Source organism: Dromiciops gliroides, chromosome 4 (assembly GCF_019393635.1).
Source record: "Dromiciops gliroides isolate mDroGli1 chromosome 4, mDroGli1.pri, whole genome shotgun sequence".
NCBI lineage: Eukaryota > Metazoa > Chordata > Mammalia > Microbiotheria > Microbiotheriidae > Dromiciops > Dromiciops gliroides.
Window position 1 is genome coordinate 463,568,427 of NC_057864.1, and position 26,050 is coordinate 463,594,476.

At 44.4% G+C, this 26,050-nt stretch overlaps 1 protein-coding gene across 2 annotated transcripts in view; it reads right to left on the reverse strand.

Moving 5' to 3' along the window:
• Window positions 1–26,050, reverse strand: part of SSH2 (slingshot protein phosphatase 2) — a 106,005-nt gene that overhangs the window by 51,071 nt on the left and 28,884 nt on the right. For both annotated transcript variants that reach the window (XM_044001789.1, XM_044001788.1), the window contains exons 2-3: window positions 10,653–10,756; window positions 5,898–5,962 (exon numbers count right to left, since the gene is read on the reverse strand). In XM_044001789.1, the coding sequence (XP_043857724.1) occupies window positions 5,898–5,962; window positions 10,653–10,756 (169 nt within the window). The remainder of the gene's footprint in view (window positions 1–5,897; window positions 5,963–10,652; window positions 10,757–26,050) is intronic.

The window sequence follows — 26,050 nt, forward strand, 5'->3', positions numbered from 1 at the left end:
TCTGGAACAGCTCCCGAGACAGTTACAATCCTTTTCATCATGAAACCCAATTAGGGTAAACTGGAACACTGCAGTAAATGAGATTTCAAGGATGTTACATATCTGAACTTTTGCCTCCCAGTGATCAGCTCCAATTTAACGTAAAAAGAGGGAAGCCTCTTCAGTTGCTTCCATTCCCATCATGTGGAGCTTCCTGAATACGTCAGTGTCCCTTTTCATTCCATTCCAGGTCTGGGAATTTCTGGCTGGGGCTCTTAAAACACTTTTGGCAGAGGAATAACTGTCTTGCTCACTCCTCCTACATCAACTGGTAGCAATTAATTGACCAAATCAAAGTTGATAAAGGGGAAAAGTTTCTAGGAAAAAGATTAGGTGCAATACAAGTTACCAAGTTAAGTGTGGAAGATGTTCTTTGTAAGAGACATTTCATGATGACATTTGACATTTCTTACCTAGATAGCTAAAAGCTTAAAACAAAGTTCCTCGGCATTTGGTTTCTTCTTTGCACATTTTAATTGTATATCAAATGGCAGGTCATATTATATTCAAATGAAAGCTCACTCACCCTAGAGGAGAGCACCCACTGGTACTTTAGGTAAGGAGGTGATCATTTTGTCTTTTTTTCAGACTCTTCCTGACCCAATTTGGGGTTGTCTTGGCAAAGATACTGCAGTGGTTTGCCATTTTCTTCTCCAGTTCGTTTTTATAGAAGAAACCGAGGCAAACAGGGTTAGGTGACTTGCCCAGGGTCATGCACACCTAGTAAGTGTCTGAGGGTAGATTTGAAATGAGGAAGATGAGTCTTCCTGACTCCAGGTTAGGCGCTCTATCCATTGCCTCACCTGGCTGCCCCAAGGGGTAAGGTACCAGGTATATATGTTAATATATATGTATATATAGAGAGATATCTAAATCAATCAATCAATCTATCTATCTATCTATCTATCTATCTATCTATCTATCTATCTATCTATCTATCTATCCCCAAGTCCTGGGAGGCGCAGGTATATCCAACAACAAAAACCTTGCCCAGGCTCCAGCTTTTTTTTACATTCTTCTGCAGCTCCCTCCCCACCTCCCCCAGAGAGGATTAACATAATCTAATTTATTTCACTAAGCCAATCTGAGTAAAAGCAATTTTAAAAGGCATCCTTAGCCTAATACCCCTAGAATTTGGAGTAACTTCCAAGTTTCTCCTCAATCATGAAGGGATGTGAAACATAAGACTGGAAAGACCTGATTTGGAAGCGGGTGAGGCCCACGGGCAAGGAAGGCAATGTGTAGAGTGGACCCTCAGACAGGGCCTTCCTGTGTAGTACATTCCCTCTTTCCTCGAACCTGTTTGAATTTTCTCTATTCAGCTACTGATATTCACAAGACCCAAGTTCCAATTCGGAGAGTCAGAGCTGCCACCTGAAGCTGCTAATGCCAGGATTGTGGTCTTCCTTTAGCACTGAGAGAGTGAAGACTCGGCCACGCTGGGATGGCTGGGTGGTCTCACCCCACTAGGGAGCTTAAGAGCAGGACCATGAACATAACTTCAAGGACAACCAGGTTTTCTGGTGACCCCATCACAGGAGCCCCTGAATCTGGTCCACACCTTCCTTCCCATGATGCATTTCCCTCCTCAGAATCCTCTTCTTTCAAGGCCCAATACAGTGATGTTATCATATCCCAGATCCTTCCAGTGGGTCATGGCTCTTTCCCTCCACAAATTACCACGTGCATACAGGTTACATCACTCCCAGTACAAGGGCAGAAACTGCCATTTTGGTCTTTGGGTCTCAGGCCTGCTTGGTGAATTGAATTCCCCTGATAAACCATTACCATTTCAATGTCCAATACCTTTCCCAGCCAAGAAGCGTTTGAGGCAGTGATTCCTGACTCTTTTAAGTCTGAGGCCCTTCTTTAGGGGGTGAACCTATTTTCCAGACAGAGAGAAGTTATTCTCTAAGTATTTGATGACTGGGAAAAATTCCTGACAAAAGGCTGCTATGATGAAAGAATTTATTTTCATCACAACATCCTTCAAATGCATCTGAGAAATAGCCCATGTTAACCTTTTTCACTTTTCAGAAGGAATGAATGATTGTGTATTATAAGTATTCATTTGAGATGTCTAGTGGTGTTGGGCATCTTTCAGATCCTGGAAGTCTGTCTGAAGCAACCAAAGTTTCCACCTTAGCTCTGGTTTAACATCCATCCTGGCTTGCTATTCATTTTTCCCTTAAACTTCAATAAAATAAATGCAGAAAATCCTCTTTCACTCATGATTCAAACTGCACATTTTTCTGGCCTAAGATAAAGATCAAGATGGTGACCATGCTTGGTGTGTTCAGGGATTTAAGGCACCCAGGCAATAACCCCACGGCCCCTGGGGGGTTACCACAGTTCCCAGGTAAACCCCTCAGGCTGCAGTTTAAAGTCATATTTTGTGTGTGTTCACTTTTGGGGAAGATGGAGAACATCTGGCCATCACCCTCTGCATATTAACCTTTCCCACAGTACACTTAGCATGTTGACTTTGGGTAAACACACCAACTACTGTGCCCCAAAGTATTTACCTTGACAACAAACATTTTCTTGATAAAAAGACCAACTTTTCATTACCTGTTCCTCTCCCCATTACCCTTTAGCATCAGAAATGTTCCACTGGAGCTTGCTAGGACTCTGTCTAAATGGCAATCTCTTTTTGCTAAGAAAAAGAGACATGCTTGTATTGTACCATTGTATACAATATTTCTCTCTTGTCAGGAAAATTATATTCTGAAGGTCCAAAGTCTAGACATGGGGCCCACCTGCCCTGTCAGAGGTTCAAAAGTAGGTAAATATTGAATTCCAGCCAGCCGAACAACAAAGCAAAACCTATGGCTCGATTTAAAATAGACTTAGATGTGAAACAGGGTTTGAAGATTCTTTTCTTTGGAAAAAAAAAAGATTGAGGTTAAAGTGATTCACCGGTGTTCAATTCTTTTTGACCTTCATGAAGGATCCTGGGTGTAACAAAAATCAATGTATCCTAAAAATAATCTCAATCATTCTGGAAAAAACCCTGCTTCCAAAAGCACCACTTCTTGACATTCCCAGCATCACAGTGATGCTGTAGCTGAGGGCTAAGAACATGTTTTTACAGAAGGTAGCCCAGTATTGAGGTCATAGGTTAGCTCAAGGGTTACTCGAGTCTTAATTTCCCTCTGCCTTATTCCTGTCAGGCCTGGTTGACAAGGACTATTTTTTGTCTGTGTGCTTGAAGTCATGGCCCATCAGCAATGTACATAGGACAAATATTCTTCATCAGAATAAGGAAAAGGCTGGATTCATTCCAGTTATGTGTCATCTTTCTAATCTCAGTTTCAGAAAACAGAAAGCGAGAAGGGAGAGGGCACTGGCGTCTCTGTTTACTGTTGGGTTATTCTGAAAATAAGAGAATGAGCTTTCAGCTGACTCTCCAACTTTTAACCTGACGCAAAGTCCCAAGATGACAGTTTTAACATTCCACGTTTAACTTCAAACAAAGGGCTTTGCTTGGACTCTACAAAAGCTCCTTTTAGCTACAAAAAGCACTAACTGGTCAAAAGTCACACAATGTAGCCTGTGACTTTGCTTGAAGATGACTGTATAGTTAACAATTTTATATACTTGTGCTTTGTCATGTTCAAAATCTGAATCAGTTCAGAAATGTCATTTGTCTTCTGAGTTCATTTTAAAAAATGTTAAACAGCTGAAAGCACGTGATAAACCCTAGGGATTATAGGATTATAGATCTGGAACTGGAAGAGACCTTGAAGGCCGACTAAGAAAAGCAAAGACCGAACTGTCAGCTCTAGCTCTGGCTCTGCCACTAAGAGGTGGTCCTGGGAGAGTTATTTTCCCTTTGTTGGCCTTGGTTTCCTTAACTGTAAAACTGGAAGGCTGGACTAAATGATTCAAGAATTTATCTAACAAGGATTTATTAATTGTCTCCTAGGTCCAGAACACTGTCCCAGGGTTTAGATAAGACACTAGCCCTGTCCTCAAGGGGCTTGTATGACCAGTGAGGGTGAGACAGCTATCTTTTGTAGTGTGACATGGTGGGTACGACAGGGAAGGCCCAGAGAAAGCTTCCAGGAGCACTTGGCACAAATCACCATGGGAAGGTGGGCATGCCAGGCAGAGGAACTGGTGTGCCTACTGGGGAGACAGCTTTTTGCCAGAAGCAGAGAATGTGTGCAAAAGAATGAGAAGAGATGCGTCTGGATCCTGGAAGGCCTAGCGGAGGAGCTCAGATGTTACACGTGAGCAAAAGGGAACCAATCGGGGTTTTTGAGCAGAGGAGTGACCATGAAGACGACCCAGCACAAAGGGTGGGTTGGAGAAGGATGAGAATGGAGGCTACTGCAATAGTCCAAATGGGTGGTCCTGAGAGCTCATATGAAAAGGGTAGCAGTGGGAGGGGACGAATGTGAGAGATGTTAGGAGGCAGCACAGTACAGTGGATGGAGACCTGGATTTGGGTTCAAATCCTGGCTTTGGCACTCATCACCTGTGTGACCTTGGGCAAGTCATTTATCTGCTATGGGCCCCAATTTTTTCATCTGTAAAACGATGAGGGACTGGACTCAGTTGCCCTTCCAGTTCTAAATCTCTGATCATACGGAAGCAGAACCGAGAGGATTCAATAACCAAGCAGATACAAAAGGTGAGGGAAAGGGAAGAGGCAAAGGTCCTAACCAGGTTTCAAATCAGAAGCTGGGAAAGTTCTGGTACAATTAACAGGAATAAGAAAAGGTCAGAGGGAGGAGCAGGTTTAGGGAGACATGAATAAAGGCTCAGGTTTTGACAAACATCTAGGTGGAGAGGATCCAACAATGTCTGGATGGGTAGGTCTGGAACTTGGAACCCAGAAGGAAAGTCCAGCCAGGGCATGGAGACACTGGCATCATTGGCACTGAGACTTGAGAGGTAAGCAGGCAGGCAGAAGCAAGGGAGGAAGAATGGAAGGAGAAACAGGCTGAGGACAGATCCTTGGGGAGTGGCCACACTGAAGCATCTGAAAGAGGATGAGGAACCAAAACGGTTCCTCTCAGCTCTTGCCTCCTATGACCCTTCTTGAGAGCAGAAGCTTGGGCCTTATCTTTCTATCTCCACTGCTTGGTATAAGTCTTGTGTGGGGTATGTGCTAGTGGGCATTTGCTGACTCAAATAACTTCAAATCCCTGTCTGTCTTCACTGCTTTATCTAATCCTTTGTGGGGTACAAAATTACTTTTATACTTAGGAAGCACAACCCAAATACCAAAGAGGTCACCAGTAGAAAAAGGGTAAGAAGAGAGACCATGGAATTAACCCAGTTCATCAAACTGGGAGCCACAGCACTGGGTAGTAGACAAGAACCCAGCCTGGCCTTTCGAGGTTCTCCGTAACCTGGTTCCCCACTACCTATCCAATTGTATTTTTCGCTACTTTTCGGGACAAACCCTCCCAACCCCATCACATTGGCCTTTGGGTCATACATGCCATTGCTTGGGATGGGCATCATTCCGGGATTTTTCTCTTTCCCTCAGATAATTTAAATCCACAGCCATCCTTCAAGACCCAGCTGAGATCCCAACTCCTGTAAAAAAGGAAGGCATTGCCCATTCTAATCCTGCTGCTCCCCATCCTTTATCCTCCTCTGAATTCCAATCACACTTACAACCTGTAACATAGTTTGGCACTTCATCAGATACAGCCTTGTAGTCTATTTCACAGGTGTTAGTCTCATCTCCAATAATCTCAAGGAGTCTGCCGAGCAAGACCATCATCCTCTGAGTCTCCCAGAGGCAGAGCCAGTGTGCTGAATGAGCACCTGTCTCTCAGCATGGCACTACCTTGGAAACAGAGCTTTTCCTCTAAGGCTCATTAGTCAAAAACACTTACCAGCCTAATGTTGTCTTCCGGGCGGAGCAGTATGAACATGGCCTGCAGGTGCTGCTGAAGGTCACCTGGAGAAGGTCACAAAACAAAGGTTGATGGGGGCTCTCAAGCTCTCTTAGCACTTTGCTAAAAGGGAAGCTGGGCTCCCACTGAGCCGCCTCTCAATGGAGGCCGATTTCTTTACATTTGAAGGATCATTCTGTTTCACTGCATGGATTTCTTTCCTTATAGCTCTTGGAAAGCAGCCAGTAAAAGGCCTTGGTTGTGCACTGTGGTAGAGAAGACAGGGCCATGAGACTTACTGGGTACACAGGTAAGACTGGGTAGACATCTCACACCCAGGAGAATTCTAAGAGAACACAAGTATCATACATAACATAAGATTCCCCTGGTTGTTCCTGGTCTGAAACTAACTATTGAAAGATATTTCAATGCACAAAACTGGGAATATTTTCGCTGCTTTTCTCCTAAGAATGCTGCCTAGAATATCAGCATTGGCAGCTAGGTGGTGCAGTGGATAGAGCACTGGCCCTGGAGTCAGAAGGACTTGAGTTCAAATCCGGTCTCAGACACTTGACACTTACTAGCTGTGTGACCTGGGGCAAGTCACTTAACCCCAGTTGCCTCAAAAAAAAAAATCAGCATTTTCATTCACCACCCCAAATTCAGGGAGCAGTGTTCAAAGAGGAGAAAGCCCCATTCTTTCTTCTGATAGTGCCAAGGAGACACAGAACTGTGACTGGGGATAGAGGAGACCATGTTGGGGGAGGTGAGGAAAACCATCCATAGAGTTGAAGTCCTCGCACAAGACTCTGCCCAGCCCAGCCCAGCACTTCTGTATGAAGACACCATTTTTTGAACAGTTGTGCACCCCAGATGAAGCTACTACTGTTTCTACAAATCGTACTCTGTCAGTTGCCCTCACAGTTGTTGATTGTAAGGGAGGGAGGGAAGAAGGAAGGGAAAAAAAGGTGAGAAAAGGGGTGACTACCAGGAACGTTGCCAAGTGCATTTCTCTCTCTCTGAGTGATTCTTAAGGTCACTTAGGGAGCTTTTTAGGGGGAGGGGATGAGATTATTTATGAGTTTTATTGTTTCCCTTCATTTCAGGGATGGCCATGAGGCCTCTACAAAGTAAAGTTTTTCAATTTTCTTCTGAAAAATTTTAAAAAATCTGTTTTGTTTTTATATTCCCTTCCTTTATGAACGTATCCCTCCATCAAGCCATTTCTTAAAATAAACGATTCAAAACAAAACACAACAAAAAAGAACAATGACAAAGGATTCCAGCAAAACTGTGCAAAATATCAACTAGTCTGGAGAGACTGAGCACAGTTGTACAGCTCCATTTAATTTCTTTCTTTCTTTCTTGGGGGGGGGGGGCGGGCAACAAGGGTTAAGTGACTTGCCCAGAGTCACACAGCTAGTAAATGTCAAGTGACTGAGGCCAGATTTGAACACAGGTCCTCCTGAATCCAGGGCCAGTGCTCTATCCACTGCACCACCTAGCTGCCCCTCCTCATCCTTTTAAAATTCCATTTGTTGCTGCAAGTAGGCAAATTTCAATAGATGAAAGAATTCTTTTTTTTACAGCTCTGACCACCTACACTTTCCCTTCACAAGGTTAATGGGCACTACCCTTTTGATCATTTATTTGTTGAAGTATTTGACTATTCAAGTGTAGACAGGAATGGGTTCAATACATTTCCTCCTCTGACCAGAAGGAGCAGATACAAGAGGCATGATTCCTTCTCAATGCGTTATTAGACATTTGCAGATAGCCTGATGTTCCAAGGGTTGTTTTTGATTCGGCAAAGACCTCATCAGCCAGGTAATAGCAGGGTTGGGGCCAGGCTGGCCCCAGATTGTGTCCGAGCCCCAGATTCAGTCACTGGCAGCTTGTATTTATACTAACAGGGCCAGGCCTATTCCGGTCCAGATCATAAATCAAGCTCATTCAACTGGTATACAATTTTTTCTCCCTCCTTTTCTCCTCACTCTCTTCCTTCCCCCACCCCTGCCTTTTTATTTAGTAAAGGAAAAAGCTGAATTACTAAATGTCAAGTGGAAACCTGGACTAAAGTTGTTTAAGGAAGTTTAGGCAAAAGAAAAGGCCAGCTAGGGCCAGGAGCTTTAAAAGCTGCTGACCCCACTCCCAGTTACATGCCAAAGAGAGAAATTCACTGAACAACTCATTCAGACAGGCTGCATTGAAAACAATACTCTGTCTCTTTCTTCCTTGTACTGTACATGATTAATACCCAACACCACCCTGAAATACAGAGCTCAGCTAGGACTAGTTCCTCTCTGTGTGAAAGTCCTTTGGGGAAGTAAGGGGCAGCAAAGAAAAGTTTTAGAGTTTCTAAAATCTGAGAACAGACAGATAAAAAGGTGCCCCCCCCCCAGCCATCCAAATTCTGACTGTGTCAGAAATGCTCCCCCAGGGTTGGGATTTGCCATGGAAGGGCGATGTCATCACCCAACAGGATCGATCAGAACTCGACACAGTGACACGGGTACAACTGCCCCTAAGATGCCCGAGACCATTGGGGTCTAACAGAGTCAATTACAGGTTCAACAAAATCCAGTATTTCGGGGTTTCGCCTCTGACCTACCTGAGGCCTCTAGCGTTTGCTCCCCTCCTAGCGATGGCTGGAGGCCACAGAGGCAGAAATGAGCACAATTGTGGAGATGAGTAACCACTTCTTTCCAGTAACCCAGCTTGGGCTACCATCTCTCACCATGGTTCTCAAGCTGACACTTTCCAAAAGATCTTCAGGAAGGGGACATAGCAGGCAGATTGGCTTCCTGACAACCCCCACCCCCAACAACTTCCTTTCCTCCAAATTTTCCCTAAATTCATATAAAAAATTTCTCACTGCATATGAACTGGTCTCTCAGTCCCATCACTTCAGGTGTACCTTACTTTAAGCAAACCCAATATAGGGAAAAAAATGGCTCATAATTCACAGGATGACATAGAGAAGGGGACCTCAGAGACCACCTAGTCTAATCTCACTTTACTGATGAGGAAACTGAGGCTCAGAAGAGTTAAACGACTTGCCCAAGGTCACACAAGTAATAAGTGACAGAGCCTGAATGTGAATTCAGGTCCTGTGACCCCAAGCTCCATACTACTTTTCTTCCAACAACCTTGGCAAGGTAGACAGCAGGATCCCCATTAATGGACTAGCTCAGAATGAAAGGGAATCGCTAACATTTGGCAAGTGATTAGAGACAGGATTCAAATCCACACCTTCTGATCCTTTTTCTACCACATTCCCTCTCAAAAGTCACGTTTGGACACATGCACCTTCCCTAGAAATTGAACTTGAACTAGTGATTCTGACTCTTTTCAGTGTTAGGAGCTCTCATAAATGGCCCGTGAGGGCAGGCAGATAGGTCGCGCTTAGTTCATACCTTGCCCAGAGAGCAACATCGTGTTTGCTGAATGAATTTTTAGTTTTGGAATATGCACATTGAGGATGACAGGAAGAGGTTTCATGGAATTCTCTCAAATAACTTGTCTCTCTCTTTTTTTTTCCTTTTGGACAGGGCAATAAGGGTTAAGTGACTTGCCCAGGGTCACACAGCCAGGACGTGTCAAGTGTCTGAGGTCACATTTGAACTCAGGTCCTCCTGAATTCAGGGCCGGTGCTCTATCCACTGCGCTACCTAGCTGCCCCACTTGCTTTTACTGAGCTTTCCATTTTCCCTGGGCCATCATTAGAGAACATGAATGAAAGAAAAACCATTGATTCATTCAGTACCTATTATGTTCCAGGCACAGTGACAAGTGCTGGGATAGGCAAGGGAGGCAGTTCTTGCCCTCCAGGAGATGATACTCTCAAATGGGGGCACAGTTAAGAGATAACCAGGACAAGGAGGCTGGTGTGGGGCACGGCAGAGATTAGCATGGACTGACAAGGCTCTGCCAGTTGTAACGGCAGCTTCAGAACAAGAGCCCAAAGGGCCCCCAAGGGGGGGGTGGGAATGAACAGAGGGAGAGCAGGCGGCAGGGTACCCCACCAGGGCCTTCTTTCCTAGTGGATCCTGGATGGGTGAGCTGTCACTCATTCATCCACCAGCCAGGAAAGCTCAGCCCCAGAACTGAGTCCCAAGGTTGAGTAGATTGACCAGTGGCCAGGGGTATAAACGGCCTCTAGAAGTTAGGTCCAGAGTATGTACCGGGTGGGGAACAGGGGTGCCACAGGGTGGGGAGCTCCTGGTTTCTTGTTGGATTTTGGCTGGGATGTGACACATGGTCTGGGGCTTCCCGAGATCTAGTGGGCTAGGGTAGCTTGCACTCACTTGCCCCAGAGAAAAATAATAGTAAGGGCTTTTGTTTAGTTAGTAGGAGGTGAAAATGATATGTTCTAGTCCAGAGGTTCAAAAGCCTTTGGTTTTCCCAGGATCTTAAGGGAACATGCCCCCTGAGGCTTATCCAGCTTGGTCCCACAGGGCAGGGGTAGGACAAATGGGGCGGGGGTGGGGGGTGGGGGGGTAGGGGGGGTGCTTTTACAAGGAAGGCAATTTCAGCTCAATGAAGACAACTTTGTTATCCATCCAGGGCAAGAATGAAGTGCAGTACCTTTCACCTCTCAGACCCTGTGATTCCAAGGGAGAAGCCACATATAGTTAGCTTGCTTCCCACATTTCCCGCCATTACTGCAGGACAGCTAGAGAAACCCGGAAGGGTTTAGCCCTTCAGTGAAAGGCCTGGGCAAAGTGACCAAGGGGGACAAGTGGGCTGCTTTACCTGCATGCTTGTTGCGCCTGTGACTGATTCTTGGTGTGGATGACCCATTTCCCCGTGGCAAGAAGAGGGCTGCACCTTTCACAGTGAGGAAACTTTCGCTGATGCTACAAGGAAAAGCCAAAAGGGAGACACTGGATTAATGCAGATTTAGATGCAAGAAACCAACAAATAAAAATTAGGACCTGTTTTGGGGTCATACTGTCCACAGAGGTCACCCATACCACAGAAGGCTTACCATGTACTTTTCTCACAACATGCAACAGTATAATTATTATCATCACCATTTTGCACATGGGGAGACTGAGGCTTTGAGATGTTAAGTTACTTGCTCACAGTCACACAGCTTGTAAGTTTTGGAGGAGGGTCTACAGCCTTTAAAAAGACAGGCCTTTATCATAAAGTCTTACTTTCTAGATAAATGTTGAAACTCAAACATAATGCTAGACAAAGGACATGTACTTAGAGCATACGTAGCAGTGAATATGATGTTAGCAGGATAGAAAAAACACACCCTAATTAGCTACCCTGATCCTTTCATTGTTACTGGGACAGACTTTTGAAGCTGTTGGGTCTGAGTGGTCACTCCCACTACAAGTGGCTGTGGGCTAATGGCTAATGCTGTGCAGTGTATGTATTGCCCCAGCTATTTTACAAGCTACCACGAAAGCACAGATTTCGGAATGTCCTCTTTGGACTCAGGGTTCTGCCGAGCACCTCTGAGAATTCTGCAGTCCTAGTGGCTAACTTTAATTTGGAGAATCATAATGTTTTGGCTTTGGAAGGGGTTATGAGATCATCCAATTCAAGAGTCAGAAAACTAATCGGTAGGCCCACTGTCCAAGGGCTAAAAATGGTTTTCACATTTTTAAATACAAAAAATTGGCTTGAAGACCTTATAAAACCAGGCACTTATTCTGGTTTGCTGACCTCAGAGAGTCCAATGCCTCCATTCTGCAGATGAATAAACTGAGGTCTAAAGAGGTGGAACGAAATCACAAAGTGAGTGCGTGGCAAGGGGAGACAAGCTCCAGGCTTCCCTGATCCCCAGACCAAGGCCCATTCACAATAGGCATTTATAGGCAGGCCATGACCTGCAGACACTGGCTCACAAGTATAAGACGACTTAGGCTTTCAAAACCTGAAAAAATGATGCAGAGAGGTGGGAGGGACTGTGTTTTTTTGAACTCCTCATGGTTTTGTTATTTCTTTTTACTCTTAAATTCTTGGTTATAAAGGTTGGTTTTCTGGGGAAGAAAAGGGAGAAGAGATATATTTAGAAATAAGGGTGATATCAAGTCCCCTTTTTCAAGCAATGCAAAAGGGCCCCACCATCTCAGTCCTTAATGAGACTGAAAACCCAGGGTCAAGAAGAGCATTCACAGATCCACATTCATCCCCACTTGCCAGGGATAGAAAACACGATTGTGTGAAGAACCAGCTCTGAAAAGCGATTAAGAGGGAATTGAACATCAGAGGCCAGGCGGCAGCCCCTCTTTAGGGTAAGAGTTTACACACAGCACCTTTCTAATAACAGCCCTGGGAGGGACGAGGCATCAGGAACCTTCACTGACTAGAAGCCTGAGTTGCAGAGAGGCCAGGGCGCCTACCCATGTCTCCTCACCTTATGCTGTCTTTCCCACATGGTGATTATGAGATGACACTTGTTGGCTTGGTTTCGCCCTCTTATCACGAAGAGTTTTGAGTGAAAATAACTCTGTGAGATCATACCCAGAGGGAGAAATTGAAGCCCATCTCCAAATTCACAGACAATGCCACTCCCTGAATTGGCGAGCAAGCTGCAGGGAAGTCTTGGTTTGTTTTGTTTTCATTTTTAAATAAAGCCTTGAGCTTTTGTGGTCTGTTGCACAAAATGTGTCTCTCGTTACATCTGTGGGGTGCACACGTCATCCTGTTGTGTGGGTCACTGTGTTTCACTTACATTACGGGAACAACTCAAAACAAAATGTCTGAGTGACAGAGTAAAGACAGCACACCACAGACAGGAAACGAAATCTACATTTCCACCAACACAACAACTAAAGCAAAAGCTTTATAAAATGAAAAAAAGAATGCGCTTGGGATTCCAGTAAATCAAATAGCCCTTTATTTCTACAAAGGGACACTGGACACAAATTCATTTAAAATGCCAAGTTAAAGCTTCAATCAACTGTCCTGAACAAGGAAACACATTTATTAGGTGCCTATTATGTGCTGTGCCCTGTGCTGAGTGCTGTACAGATTCGATCTCATTTCATCCTTACAATAACCTTGAGAGGGATGTACAATTATCATCCCCATATTATAGTTGAGGAAACTGAGGCAGACAGAGATTAACTGATTTGCCCAAGTTTAGTATCTAGTAAGTATCTGGGAGCACATTTGAACTCAGGTCTAATGGATACAGTCCACAGGTTTCTACTATATCACCCAGCTGCCTCCTCCTCTTGCTACTAATCCTTAGGCCAAAGGCTAATTTGAGGCCTGAGTTTATCATAGTAAAGCATACTGTACTTTAAATGAGTCCAATATATAAATACGATGCTTTAGTTTTTTCTTTTTTAAATAGCCAACTTCTCTGTCAATAGAACATTGGGCTCCATGAATACTTTTTTCCAAAAAAAGGTGCCAGGACTTCATACTGCCATTTTCATGAGAGGAAAAACCATCCCACATTGTCTGACTAACCCTGACCAGTCAACTCACCAACGCACGCCTTTGGTTACAGGAGGGATCAGGTTGGAGAATGCCTAACTGAAACAGCCAATCACCATTCCCTGAACATTTCCAAGCACTTGTCCTATCACTCCCCTGTGGCCCCTGTCCCCCAAATGTTTTCTTGCCAGCACTTTGCACATAATGGGTGTTTAATAAAATGTTGGATGAATTTTGAATGGTGGGTCAATAGTATCCTTTCCAATGCACAAAGCAGAAACTGCTATTCCATTTACAGAGTACTCAGCCTTGAGTTCCCTTGGGGTCAGAATTTTTTCTTTATCGTTTCTATACACCTTCATCTTGGACCGAGTCCAAATTAACCATTATTTATTCAGTGCATTCCAGGAAGGAAGGCACTGTCAGACCAAATGCAGACTACCAAAACATGGTGAAGAGGCCCTCATCCTCAAGGAGTTTATGGTATAGGAAGCAACCTGACACCAAAATGCTCTATTTGTACAAGGAGATAATATTATGAGAATCTATCCCATAGTTTGTGGCAGCTAGGTGGTACAGTGGATAGAGCACCAGGCCTGGAGTTGGGAAGACCTGAGTTCAAATCTGGCATCAGACACTTACTAGCTGTGTGACCCTGAGCAAGTCATTTAACATTTACCTCAGTTTCCTCATCTGTCAAATGAGCTGGAGAAGGAAATGGCCAACCACTCCAGTACTTTTGCCAAGAAAACCCCAAATGACGCCATAAAGAGTCAGACACGACTGAAATAACTGAACAACTAACAATCACACATTTTAGCAAGAGGAGAAAAAATCTTCATGTCTGCTGCCTGGTTGCATTTTTGAAAATGCCATTCTCAACAGCTGCCTCTGGAGAAAGCCAACTGATAAGGAAATTATTTCTTTTCTTTTCTTTCTTTTTTTTTTTGTGAGGCAATTGGGGTTAAGTGACTTGCCCAGGGTCACACAGCTAGTAAGTGTCAAGTGTCTGAGGCTGGATTTGAACTCAGGTCCTCCTGACTCCAGGGCCAGTGCTCTATCCACTGCGCCACCTAGCTGCCCTCAAAACGATTTCTTTATGTCAGTCCCCTAAAAGAGTAGGTGTTCAGGGTCCTCACATTTTCAATTTTTGACTTCCTTTAGGCCTAGTTCACGAATATGCAAAATCCTCTCCAGTTTACCCCACAGAGCCTAGCTCAGTTGAGGGCATCATTCTTAAATGGCTCCAGATGTGAAAGATAAATTAAGTATAAACACCAGAGGACTGAAGGCCCAGAACTTGTAGGTTAAGAGAAGGATGAATGGAAGACCATCTAAAGGACACAGAATTATTCCTTCTTTAAAAAAACCCCTGCATCATTCTAAAACAGCTGCTTTCTCTGGGGAAAGAGTAGACATGATGAGAGGGTGATGTGCAAGGCAGCTACAGTAGTATCTGTCCAATCTGGAGAAGCAGGGAAATACCACAGAGTTTTCATCTTCGTCTGACTGAAAAAGAACAATTCCTTTCTGTGGGATGTGCTTACTAGATGCTGGGTATGCTGAAAATCATCACAAGCCAGAGTTATGAGGAAAACACAATGGAGATCTTGCTGTTGTAAGAGACAAAAGCACCATGACATTCACTAGGGCCCCAACAAAGAAAATCAGGGAATGGAGGTGGGCAGCAGTAGGGAGCCATGCCAAGGTTACAGGTCACGAGGGTCAAAACTCATCCCGGCCCTAACTTTTCACACTCCTATTTAAATGAGGACCACAGATAGAAAAGACTGAATGCAGGAATTTGAGAAAAGGGGACACAGTATGGGGACTAGAACACATTCCTTTTTGACTAGGACAGTTCTGATTTCAAGACATGAATCATTTTAAAGGGTCTTTGCCAAAGGACTATCCTTTTACATAACTACATATGTACCCGTGTGTACCTTAAAGAACACACATTACTGCCCGTTTTCCTGCTGTACCCTAAGGATCAGTGGCTGTGATTTCCTGTCCGCGTTGTCTCTCCTATTAGAAGGGGAGTCCCTTGAGAACAGGGGCTGTCTAGCTCTTTGTACCCCCAGGGCTTAGTATGGTGCTTTAAACAGAGAACACGCTTAACCAATGGCTTTTCATTCATTAATTCTTCAGACCATGTACTGGTTTGGAAACGTGGGCATTGTAGGGTGATGCATCGGTGGTTGTTGGGGCTGAGGGCCCAGGCGGTAAGAACAGCTGTGCAGATCTCAGAGACTTGTTTCCCTTTACCCACTTAGTTCCCTGAGAGTTGGGGCAGTACTTGGTGAGGAGTGAATGAATAAGCTAGTGACTGGGTAGTGCAGTGAGTAGTTCTTAATCCACAACTGTGCATGTGTGTGTGTGTGTGTGTGTGTGTGTGTGTGTGTGCAAAGGAAACAACAGCTTTTATAAAATGCAGAAGCTGCAAATGGGGCTAGAACTTTAGCCCACTGATAAACCTCACTTTATAGCCATGCCAAGATTCGGCATCTTTGAAGCATACTCAGAGATGCCTAGAAAAGTGTTGTTAGTCATCAGCCTTTTTCTCAAGCAGTCAACAAGTGATGGCAAAGGTCAATCAGTGGAGAAAGTGTTTAGCTGTTGCTGGGGTAAAATAAAGTTGGAGGAAAGGAGAGACTGATCGAACCTTCATGACCAGCAGGTGGGCAAGTTTAGAAGGGGCCTTGGCTCCTGTCTCTGTTGGGCCTCTCTCTATCTGGGCAGAAAAGGAGAACCATGGGATTTTCAAGCCAGCAATGCCTGCAATGCTCAACTTGGAGGCAAAGTGATTTGGTTTTCCGCCCGAAGCCACAATTTGCACAATATTCCCCACTGCATAAGGTGAGGTGGCTGTTTATTTGGAATTTGATTGTGGCACAGTTCAGCTGTTATATTTTAGTTTTCAAGGAGAATGTTCTGGAAGGGGAGCTTTCAAAGTCATTTGTCCATGTACACACCAGACCCAACTCCCCACATGAAGATCCTTCCCAACTCTTCTAGGTCATTTACCCAGAGAAAATGATCAGCTGTTCACCCTCCATTAACAGCTCAACTTGTAGCTCATGGAAAGAGTGCTGGTCTAGAAGGTCTGGATTCAAATGCCAGCTCTGTTACTACTGGGGCGAGTCCTTTACCTTTTCTGGGCCTCAGTTTCCTCCTCTGTAAAATGAGGGGCTTGGATCAGATGAGCACCACAGGCTCCATCTAGGCTCCTTCACTGAGGCCCGTGCAGGGTCACACGATGAATAAGAGTCTGAGGCGGCACCTGTAGCCAAGTGCCTGATTGACCTCAGGGCCCAGGGCTCCCTCTTCTCTCAACACACAGACTCCTTTAAACCCCAACCGCTTTCCTTGCATTGCAGCAGTCATAGAGTATTAGAGATATCACTGAAGGAAAAAGGGTCACAAGACCCCAGTTTAAGAGTATATCCAAACATCTATGTGTCCATCCGTACTATGGTCCCCTCTCCCCCAAACTAAACCAATTCTATGCAGGAAAAGGATAAGAAAGACTTGGAGTCCTGGAGTCAGATAATTTGGGTTCCTATAAAGGCTCAACAGTTACTAGTTGGGTGACAATGGGCAAAGTACTTAACTTCTCTATGCCCAAGTTTCGATAATAACATTTTGTACAGCCTTCTTGTAATGAAAGGATCTTGGAAAGAACCTTTAGAAATATGAATGAACTATTATCATTTTTTTCAAATTGGTTCCAACATTTGTTCCTTTCAAGGTTTTTCTTCTTTTTAAAAAGTCTTTTTAAAAAATGAGTATCTCTCAAATGTCCATGATGGGGCCATTAGAAGCTGTTGATTTAAGTGAATTATAAGATGCTAGGTCATATTCAAAACAAACAACTGAAACCCCCACACAAACAAAACAAACAACATTCCCTGCCCGTTGTAATATTTTATCTTTAGCTACAACTTGCCAGGGCAGTTCTCGCTCAACAAATTCCACTGTGTATAAGACGAATTAGCTCGTCAAGTAAGTGTAATCGAGTCACACCAAAAGGTCTGGATGATAAAGGAGCTTCTCCAGGCCAAAGGATCGCTCTTCTGCCTCCCACAGAAATGCGTCCTTTAAACAGCACAAATGAATACAAAGCTGGCAATCAATGTTGTACTAAGACTTACTGCAAGAGATCAGCCAAATCAGTCCAAAACCCAACCTGAACCGAAGGGACCAAATGGAGAGAAACAGTCAATGGAGCATTGGTGCATGACATCTGGCGGCAGTTGTCAACGACACTTCCAGGCTGTGAACAGACCAGATTCTGACGATCCCTAAAGGAGTTCAGATTACCTCCAGGGCAAGTCAAACCCAAACATTATCCCCTTCCTGGTAATAAGACCTGTGTTTTTTTGCCCCCAAACTAAACCTCTCTGCCATACATCTGGGCACAACGGCTCAATAACTGACTGCGGTCCACTGGGCTGTAAACTCCTGGTAGGATTTCAATAGGCTAAGATGGAGGGAAGGCATTCCAGGGGTCAGGAGCAAAGGCAAAGACAAAGACCCAGAGATGGGAAAAAGGAAACATACAAAACATTTGTTATCTCTTCAGGCCCAAACTAGATGGGCTCTTGAAGGGACAATGAGATACAAGCTTTACAGAGAACTGCTCAATCGAGTCAGGAAGCATTTCTTAAGCACTTACTACATGCTCAGCACTGTACTAATCATGAGGGATACAGAGAAAGGTTAAACACCGGCTACAGGGCTCCTTTGGGCCCCATTTTTCAGATGACTGAGTGTCTGCCCCTTTAATCATCTTTGCCAATGTGACTGAAGCTCTCTGTCTGAGCTCAGAGTTCCTGCTCTGGGCTGTCCATGATGCTCTGGGCTGTATCACACTCTTTCCCACCGTCCTCAGGGGTTTGGGCGCATCTGAGGTAAGTCTCCTCTTTGGCTGTAACTGTCAGTTGGCCTACCTGAAGCAGACTCCCTTCAAACCACTGCCTTTAACTTGCTGTGGGCCTAAAAGTCAGTTGGAATTTAGGTAAACTAAGAGGATGGGACCACAGGCACCAATTCCCCCGACCTGCACGTCTCCATGAAGGGCAAGAGGGCCTCCCTTGCACCTTGGTGACGGCTTCTGTGACATCTTCGTCAGCTGCTCTGAGGCATTTTGGCTTAGTCTCTGATCATCCTTCATTTCAAAGAAGTCCAGTGACATCCAGGGTGATGTCGACTTGTTTGTGAATTGGGTTTAAATGAGGCAGACTCTTCCAGAGTCATCCAAGTCCAGTGGCAAGACAAGACTCAAGATGCCTGGAAATGGCCTAGGATGCAGGGGATGACCTTGGTGCCTTCAATGTATGAACAAGCTCTAAGTGCTCCATGGCTCCTGCTTCAGGGCTGTTAGAGCAATTGTTCCCATCTGCCCATTCTGCTGTGGCGGGGAATATCTTCACATGTGTGGGGTAGACATTCCCCTAACTCACCAACAGGTCTGAGGCCTATTGTTTACCCTTTAACCTGGTTTAGCTTGTTTGCCGAGAGTTTTACCGGGCTGTGGCCACTACACAAGCTACAGCTTCTTGGAGCCACAGTGAGTTGTGTGAATGAAGTGGACGCCAAAGGCAGATGAGAAGCCCTGAAGAAGGCAAGCCCTCACACCAGAACAGCCACACATCTCTGTAGAGGGGTGTGCATTATTCTAAGACAGCTGGGTAACCCATCCAAGGAGCAACAAAAGCACTTGAGTGATGTTTGTTCTAGTTTGTATTTGGTGATATTTGTGAGTTTTTTTTGTTTTGGCCAGGCAATGAGGGTTAAGTGACTTAGCCAGGGTCACACAGCTAGTAAGTGTTAAGTGTCTGAGGCCAGATTTGAACTCAAGTCCTCCTGAATCCAGGGCTGGTGCTTTATCCACTGTGCCACCTAGCTGCCCCGTGATATCTGTTTTAAAGAGAATCTTCAGGCCTTGAAGAAAAGGTTAGACATAGACCTGTCCTCATCTAACAAGCAGTTTCATGCCAAATCTTAGAGACACATTTTGTGTCCTTTCCCTTTAAACGCTAATTTGAAAAGTCTACCTTCAAAATAAAATACTAAACTTCTGGTTCCCCCAAAATAAGCTGGCCTTGGAGCCCGAGGAGTATATAGTGAGAAGCATGTTGGACCCAGGGTCCAGAGTCTTCACCTGTGATCTGCTCTATTTAATACCGCTGTGACCTTGGGCAAGGCTTTCTCCTCAGGAGGTCAGGCTAGGCAATCTCTAAGATCCCTTTTCTAACTCTAAATCTCTGATCCTTTGAGTCTATGAACATTTCCTCCCAAATAAATTCTATGAAAAGAGAGCTCAGGGCTGTTTCTAGGCCCCTGCACATCTGTCTCAGCCTAATTCCCTCACAGGCTAAATTAGTACAACTCCTCAGTCCCGTGGCACCAGACTCTAAATTTAAATGCTTCACTTTCCAAGGGAAAATGCTTAGAAGGTGTATGGACTGAAATGTAAATGACCTGAAGAGTGCTTGTCCAATATTTAAAAGGCTGAGTGTGTTGGTTACCAGGAGACCAAACATTGGCCTGGCCCCACATTCACATGTAACTGGGAGAAAAGTTCAAGGAGAGTAGGCCAGAAAGGCCACACAGCCTTTAAAAAGCCATTTAGTGAGTTTGATCCCAAAGCAGCATTTCCAGGTGTTCAGACCAGACCTCCACCGGAATCCAAGTCAGATTTCAAACTGTGGGCCAGAGATATTGGGTAAGCGAATTCTCTGCTGGATAACCTAATTTCTTTATACTTGGCCTACAGTTTGGAGCTTCAATCTGGTGTGTGCTATGAAAGAACCAAACCAGAAATTCATCCCTCATCCCAGCAACACAATCACCCAAACTCAGACAGTCACACCAGAAAAGAAATATTCCTACAATATGTTGAACCTCTCTCTCATCTAAACTGCTTAAAGGAAGGAAGAATAAACACACACACAACTGGATAGAGAAATACATTTCACTTAACATGAAATAAGAGGCAAAGAGAAGGGAGAGAGAGGGTAGATTAAGGGAGGGATTAGTCCTAAGTAAAACAAACTCTAAGTATGTAGAATGATATAATAGCTCTTTTTGGGGCAGCAAATAATAGGAAACTCAGGGGGAACTCACCAATTGGGGAATGGCTGAACAAACTCTAGAAATGGGATTGAATATGCTTGTGCTGTAAGAAATGATGGAGGCAACAATCTCAGAGAAACCTGGGAAGATTTGTTTGAACTGATGCAGAGTGAGGTGAGCAGAATCAGGGGAATGGTTTGTATGGTGACAACCATACTGTACATACAACTTTGAAAAACTTAGGTACTTTGATTAATGTAATGATCAACTACAATTTCAGGGGACTCACGATGAAACATTCTGCTCACCTCCTTACAGAGAGGTAATGGATTCGATACAAAAAAAATTGTTTTTGAACACTGCCAATGCAGTAATTTATTTTACTCTACTATTGTAATAGGGGCAGGTGGGAAGTAAAGGAGTACTGTTGTTGATTTTTTTAAAAATTCAATTTTAATTTAAAAAAGGATGACAGCATTGAAGCTCAGACAGGCTAGCTAGTATACAAGCTAGGATGCAGACACAGGTATCCTGAAGCCAAGTCCAGTGTTATTTCTGTAACTTATTTGCATTGAACAAACACTCTATAAAGTTCTTCCAAAGGCTCTCATGCCCAGAAATCACAGCAAGGGAAACAGTGTGAAAAAAATAGCGTGTGAAAACAGAGCATGAAACAACTTTGGGCCTGCCGCCTGATCTTCTTTAGGTTCACTGACTGACATTTTAAAGCTAAGGCAGGCATATACATTTAAAAAAAAAATTTTTTTTTAATTTTTTTGGTGGGGCAATGAGGGTTAAGTGACCTGCCCAGGGTCACACAGCTAGTGTCAAGTGTCTGAGGCCACCCTTGAACTCAGGTCTTCCTGAATCCAAGGCCGGTGCTTTATCCACTGTGCCACCTAGCTGCCCCCAGGCATATACATTTTTAAAGCTATTTTATTAGGTGGAATTCTGGGTACCACCCCATCGAGGGCCTCAGACGAAAGGGAAAACATCAAAAGGACCAGAGCCATGGACACTGGGCCTGACACAGAGCTAAATGGGTATCTGCTGGGTGTGCCTCATCTTCTGGCATCTTGGGATGTACCTTCTGAGTTGCATCTAAGCCCTGGGGACCAAGAACTTTGATTCGAACTCTCTCTGACCCCCTGTCTTCCTCCAGGTCCCCAGTATTTGCCATCACAGGACTCTGGAAGATCAAAGTCCCAAGCTCCTGCAATTCTACGACCCTCTGTTATTAAACTTCCCTTCCTTCTAGAAATCTTTTTTTCATGCTTTTTTTCCTACCTACTTGTGTTCATGAGTACAAGGCTGTCTCTGGAAACACGCAGGGCCAGGGTGGGAGGGGTGGCCCATACCTTGCTCCCCACTGCCGCTTCCAGGCCCTAATCATCACCGTCATGAAGCAATCTTTCCTCCATCTGTACCATCCAGACCAGACCCTTGTTGCTGGGATCTACTGGCTTTCTGGTTATTCTTTTCCTCTAGCCTAATGCCTGTCCTCACGTGTAGGGAACTCGCTATACATACTGATGATCCCTCAAACACTCTGGCCTCCTCAATGCTCATGACCTACAGTTTTGCTGTAATTCAGCCACCCACAGAGGCAGTAACACCTTAGAAGAGCCGTAACTGTCACACCTCTGTGATTTTGAATTTTGCATCTCCCCTCCGATGAGTCTCCTCCCTGCCTCTATCTCACTCCTATTCAAACTATTCTTAATTTCTTACCACAATCTTCCCTGTTCTCCAGCCCATCTCCCTGCACCCCTGATGCGCTTACTCCCTTAACCATCTTGATGCCAAAGCTGATGAGTTCAAGCATGAACTGTCTTCACCCCTGACTTCCCTGCAATCCTCAGTCCTGGATTCTGCCTTCTGCTCATGCTCCTGAACTGTTTAACTGATTGCTACAAGAGCTAAATTCATGTTATTTTTCCTTGATTGACTCCTTCCCATTTCCCTCATTGGCTGTCCCAAACTCTTTTCTCCTAAAGCCTCCTATGCCAGCCCCTTGGCAGATGCTCTCATCTACTGTATTGAGAAATTCAAAGCTACCCATCATGAGCTCTCTCACCTTCTTCCCTAACTGCATTGTGTTTATTTGCACTTATTATCATTATACTTATTCTGTCTATTTTATATATGTACTTGCTATCTACTATGTTAGAAGTGTGCCAATAGGCATTTTCCTTTCTATCTTTGTACTGCCAGGGCTTGGCAAAGTAGCTGGCTTAATGAAGTAGGTGCTTAATAAATTCCTGTTGATCCATTCATCTCCCTTGCTCCATAACTTCAGTCCCCCTCTGTCCCTCTCCACTCAGTGCTCTTCCTTTATTCTCGCCTCTGAAGAAGAGGCAACCCTTTTCTTTTCCAAGGCCAGCCCTCTGACCTGTGCCTTTAGTCCCATGACCACCCAGATCCTCCAGGCTTGGTCCTATTATCATCTTCCTTCTCACCCTATCGTATGTCTTCTTCCAAGGCCACAATCCCATCCTAAAAACCCTTCACTTGACTTTGCCTTTGGACTATTTTTTGTGTAGCTCTTGTCCCTCTCACAGCCTAGATGTGGCTTATTACTGCACGCTACAGATGGAGATATAAAGACAAAATGAAAAACTGTCCCTGCCCACCAGGAATTGTTTTATTCTCCCAGAGGGTTTGTGGGCTGTGACTGAGGACCCCTCCAAGCCACTACCCTACCCAGGACTTACCAGCCACAGGTGTGTGAGTGAACTCTGTTCTCACAACCCAAGGGTCCCACCTCTCTCCAGGGCTCCTCAGGTGATAATGAGAAAGAATCCTTTGCCCGACTATCTACATGTAGATAAATAATTTGGACCTGGAATGGATCTTATAGGTCAGTTCATCCAGCCCCCTCATTTTACAGATGAGTAAATTAAGGTCCAGAGGGGCTAAGTGACTTGCCAAAGGATTGCATGTCACCTAACTACAAATGCAGTGTGATTTCCACTGTCTCTACCACCCACTCACTTCTCAATGCCAGACTTCTGACTCTACTGCTCAGATGAAATTCTCCGATCTAGATTACCAACGATCTTTTTTTTTATTTGTGTTTTTGTTTTTTTTTGGTGGGGCAATGAGGGTTAAGTGACTTGCCCAGGGTCACACAGCTGGTTGTCAAGTGTCTGAGGCCAGATTTGAACTCAAGTCCTCCTGAATCCAGGGTGGGTGCTTTATCCACTGCACCACCTAGCTGACCCACCAATGATCTTAAATGCTAAATAGAAGGGCCTTTCCCATCCTCTTCTTCCTCCTTGATGCTTCTGTATTTTTGGTTGTTTCTCTGCTGTTTCTCCTACCTGCCTGACCATTCTGCTTTAGTCTACTTAAATCTAAATCTCCTGCCCATCCAGTATAGTATGTTCCTTAGTGCTCTGTTCTGGGCCCACTTCTCTACTCTTTCTTCTCCTCACCCCCATCTCTTTTGCTCCTATGGATTTACACACACACACACACACACACACACACACACACACACACACACGCGCGCGCTTTTCAATTTATACATCTAATCCAAATCTCTTTCCTTAACTCCAATCATGAATTGCTGGTTGCTTCCAGGACATATTGCTGTTCCAAAGGCACCTCAAATTCAACATATCTAAAGAAACCCTCCTATTTCCCATTAAACCCATCCCTACCAAACATTGGTACTCTGCTGAGGGTACCACCAATGCCCCAGGTTCACATCTGCAGAGTCATCAGCTCTTCTTTCTCATCCAATCCATTGCCAAGTCCCCTTCTTTTCACTCACCCAGCCACCAATTCTACTCCAGCCCTTAGCACCTCTCTCTAGACTATTGTAAAAGCCTTCTCATTGGTCTTCCAGCTTCCAGTCTCTCGTCTCTCCAATCTACCCTTTACCCATTGCCAAATGAATCCTCTTAAGGTGCAGGTCTAAGCACGTTACTCCCTTGATCAAAAATCTTCAGGCTCTCTATTGCCTCTAGAATTAAAAACCAACCAACCAACCCAAATTCCCCAGCTTGCCATCAAATCCCCTTCACGACCTGATTCTAATCTAGCTTTCTTGATTTATTTAATGTTGCTTCCTTTTACCCATTCAAGTTTCAGTCAAATGAGACCCCAAACTTGACCTTCCATGTCCCACCCCTGTGCAGAGGTACAAGCCCATCCCCCATGTCTAGAATGAATTCTCCCTTTCACTTCTGCCTCTTCCAAGGAGCCTCTGAAATGGAGCCTTCCCAGATTCCCAGAGTGCAATTCAACAAGCATTTATTAAGAATCTAATATATATATGCAAGGTACTCTCTTCCTCCTCACTTTACCTTGCTTACTTGTGCACTTGTTGCATTTCCCAGTAGAAAGTATGCTCCTTAAGGACTTGAGGGGACAATTCCCTACCCCCATCCCCAGTCTAGTACCTTGGATGTAATAAGTGTCTAATTGAATTGAATTTGTAACCCTTGTTCCAGGGCACCTGCAGTGCTAAGTATTCAGATTATGTTTGGGGGGGGTGGGGTTCTGTGTATTTCATTTGTCCCAAACCCACCCCTGGAAACCTGGGAAAATCTCTCATGTGGGTAGCTCAGAAAGCTGATAATACTTGGCACTTGTAAGCAAATACTATGGGCAATACATCAAAGGCAGACTTCCTTAAGAGGAAAAGTCTCATAAGATATAAAGATACCCAAAATTCAAAGATTCTAGGATGCTTCTCTCCCTCAGGTTCATTTATATTCCTGGTTAACAAGAACCTCTGTATCCCACAAGCCCAAATGGAGTTAACTTGGGTCTCCCATATACCACCTGCATAACGTGCCCACTCTCCAACTGTCATCACCTGGAAATTAGTTGGCTATCCTCTAGGGGTCTGTCTCTTATTGACTTTGATTGACACCAGGAGGCCTTGTTGGGACTCAAAACAGTCATGACATTGTCATGATTGCTGGTTTTCTGTCTAGTTCCCACACCCTGGGCAACAAGAGTCTCAGAGAGCTGAGTATGTTAACTAAGAGAGAGATCTTTCTGTGTGTGCATTAGTTTATAAAAGTTCTCAACGTTGTTCATTTTTATAATATTAATTTTTTTGTTTGTTTTTTATGGTGGGGCAATGAGGGTTAAGTGACTTGCCCAAGGTCACACAGCTAATAAGTGTCAAGTGTCTGAGGCCAGATTTGAATTCAGATAATCCTGAATCCAGGGCTGGTGCTTTATCCACTGTACCACCTAGCTGCCCCCTATAATATTAATTTTATAGTAGAAATTATTCTTCTATTTGTGCTCACTTCACTCTTCATCAGTTCCCATAAGTCTTTCCATGTCTTTTTAAAATCATCTATTTGTCCATTTTTTATATTGTGATAGTATCAATCAAGGGAAGGAGAAAGAGAATAAGCATTTAGGTAGCACCTACTATGTGCTAGCCACTGAGCTCAGTGCTTTACAAATATCTCATTTGATCCTCATGAGAACTCTGGGAGGTAGGTGTGGTTATGATCCCCACTTTACAGTTGAGGAAACTGAGGCAAACAGAGGGTCAGCGATTTTCCCAAGGTCACACAGCTAGTGACTATCTGAGGCCAGATCTGAACTCGGGTCTTGCTGATTCTAAATCCAGCACTCTAGCCATTGCACCACCTAGTTTTCCCACAACATTCATAAACCATCACTTATTTAAT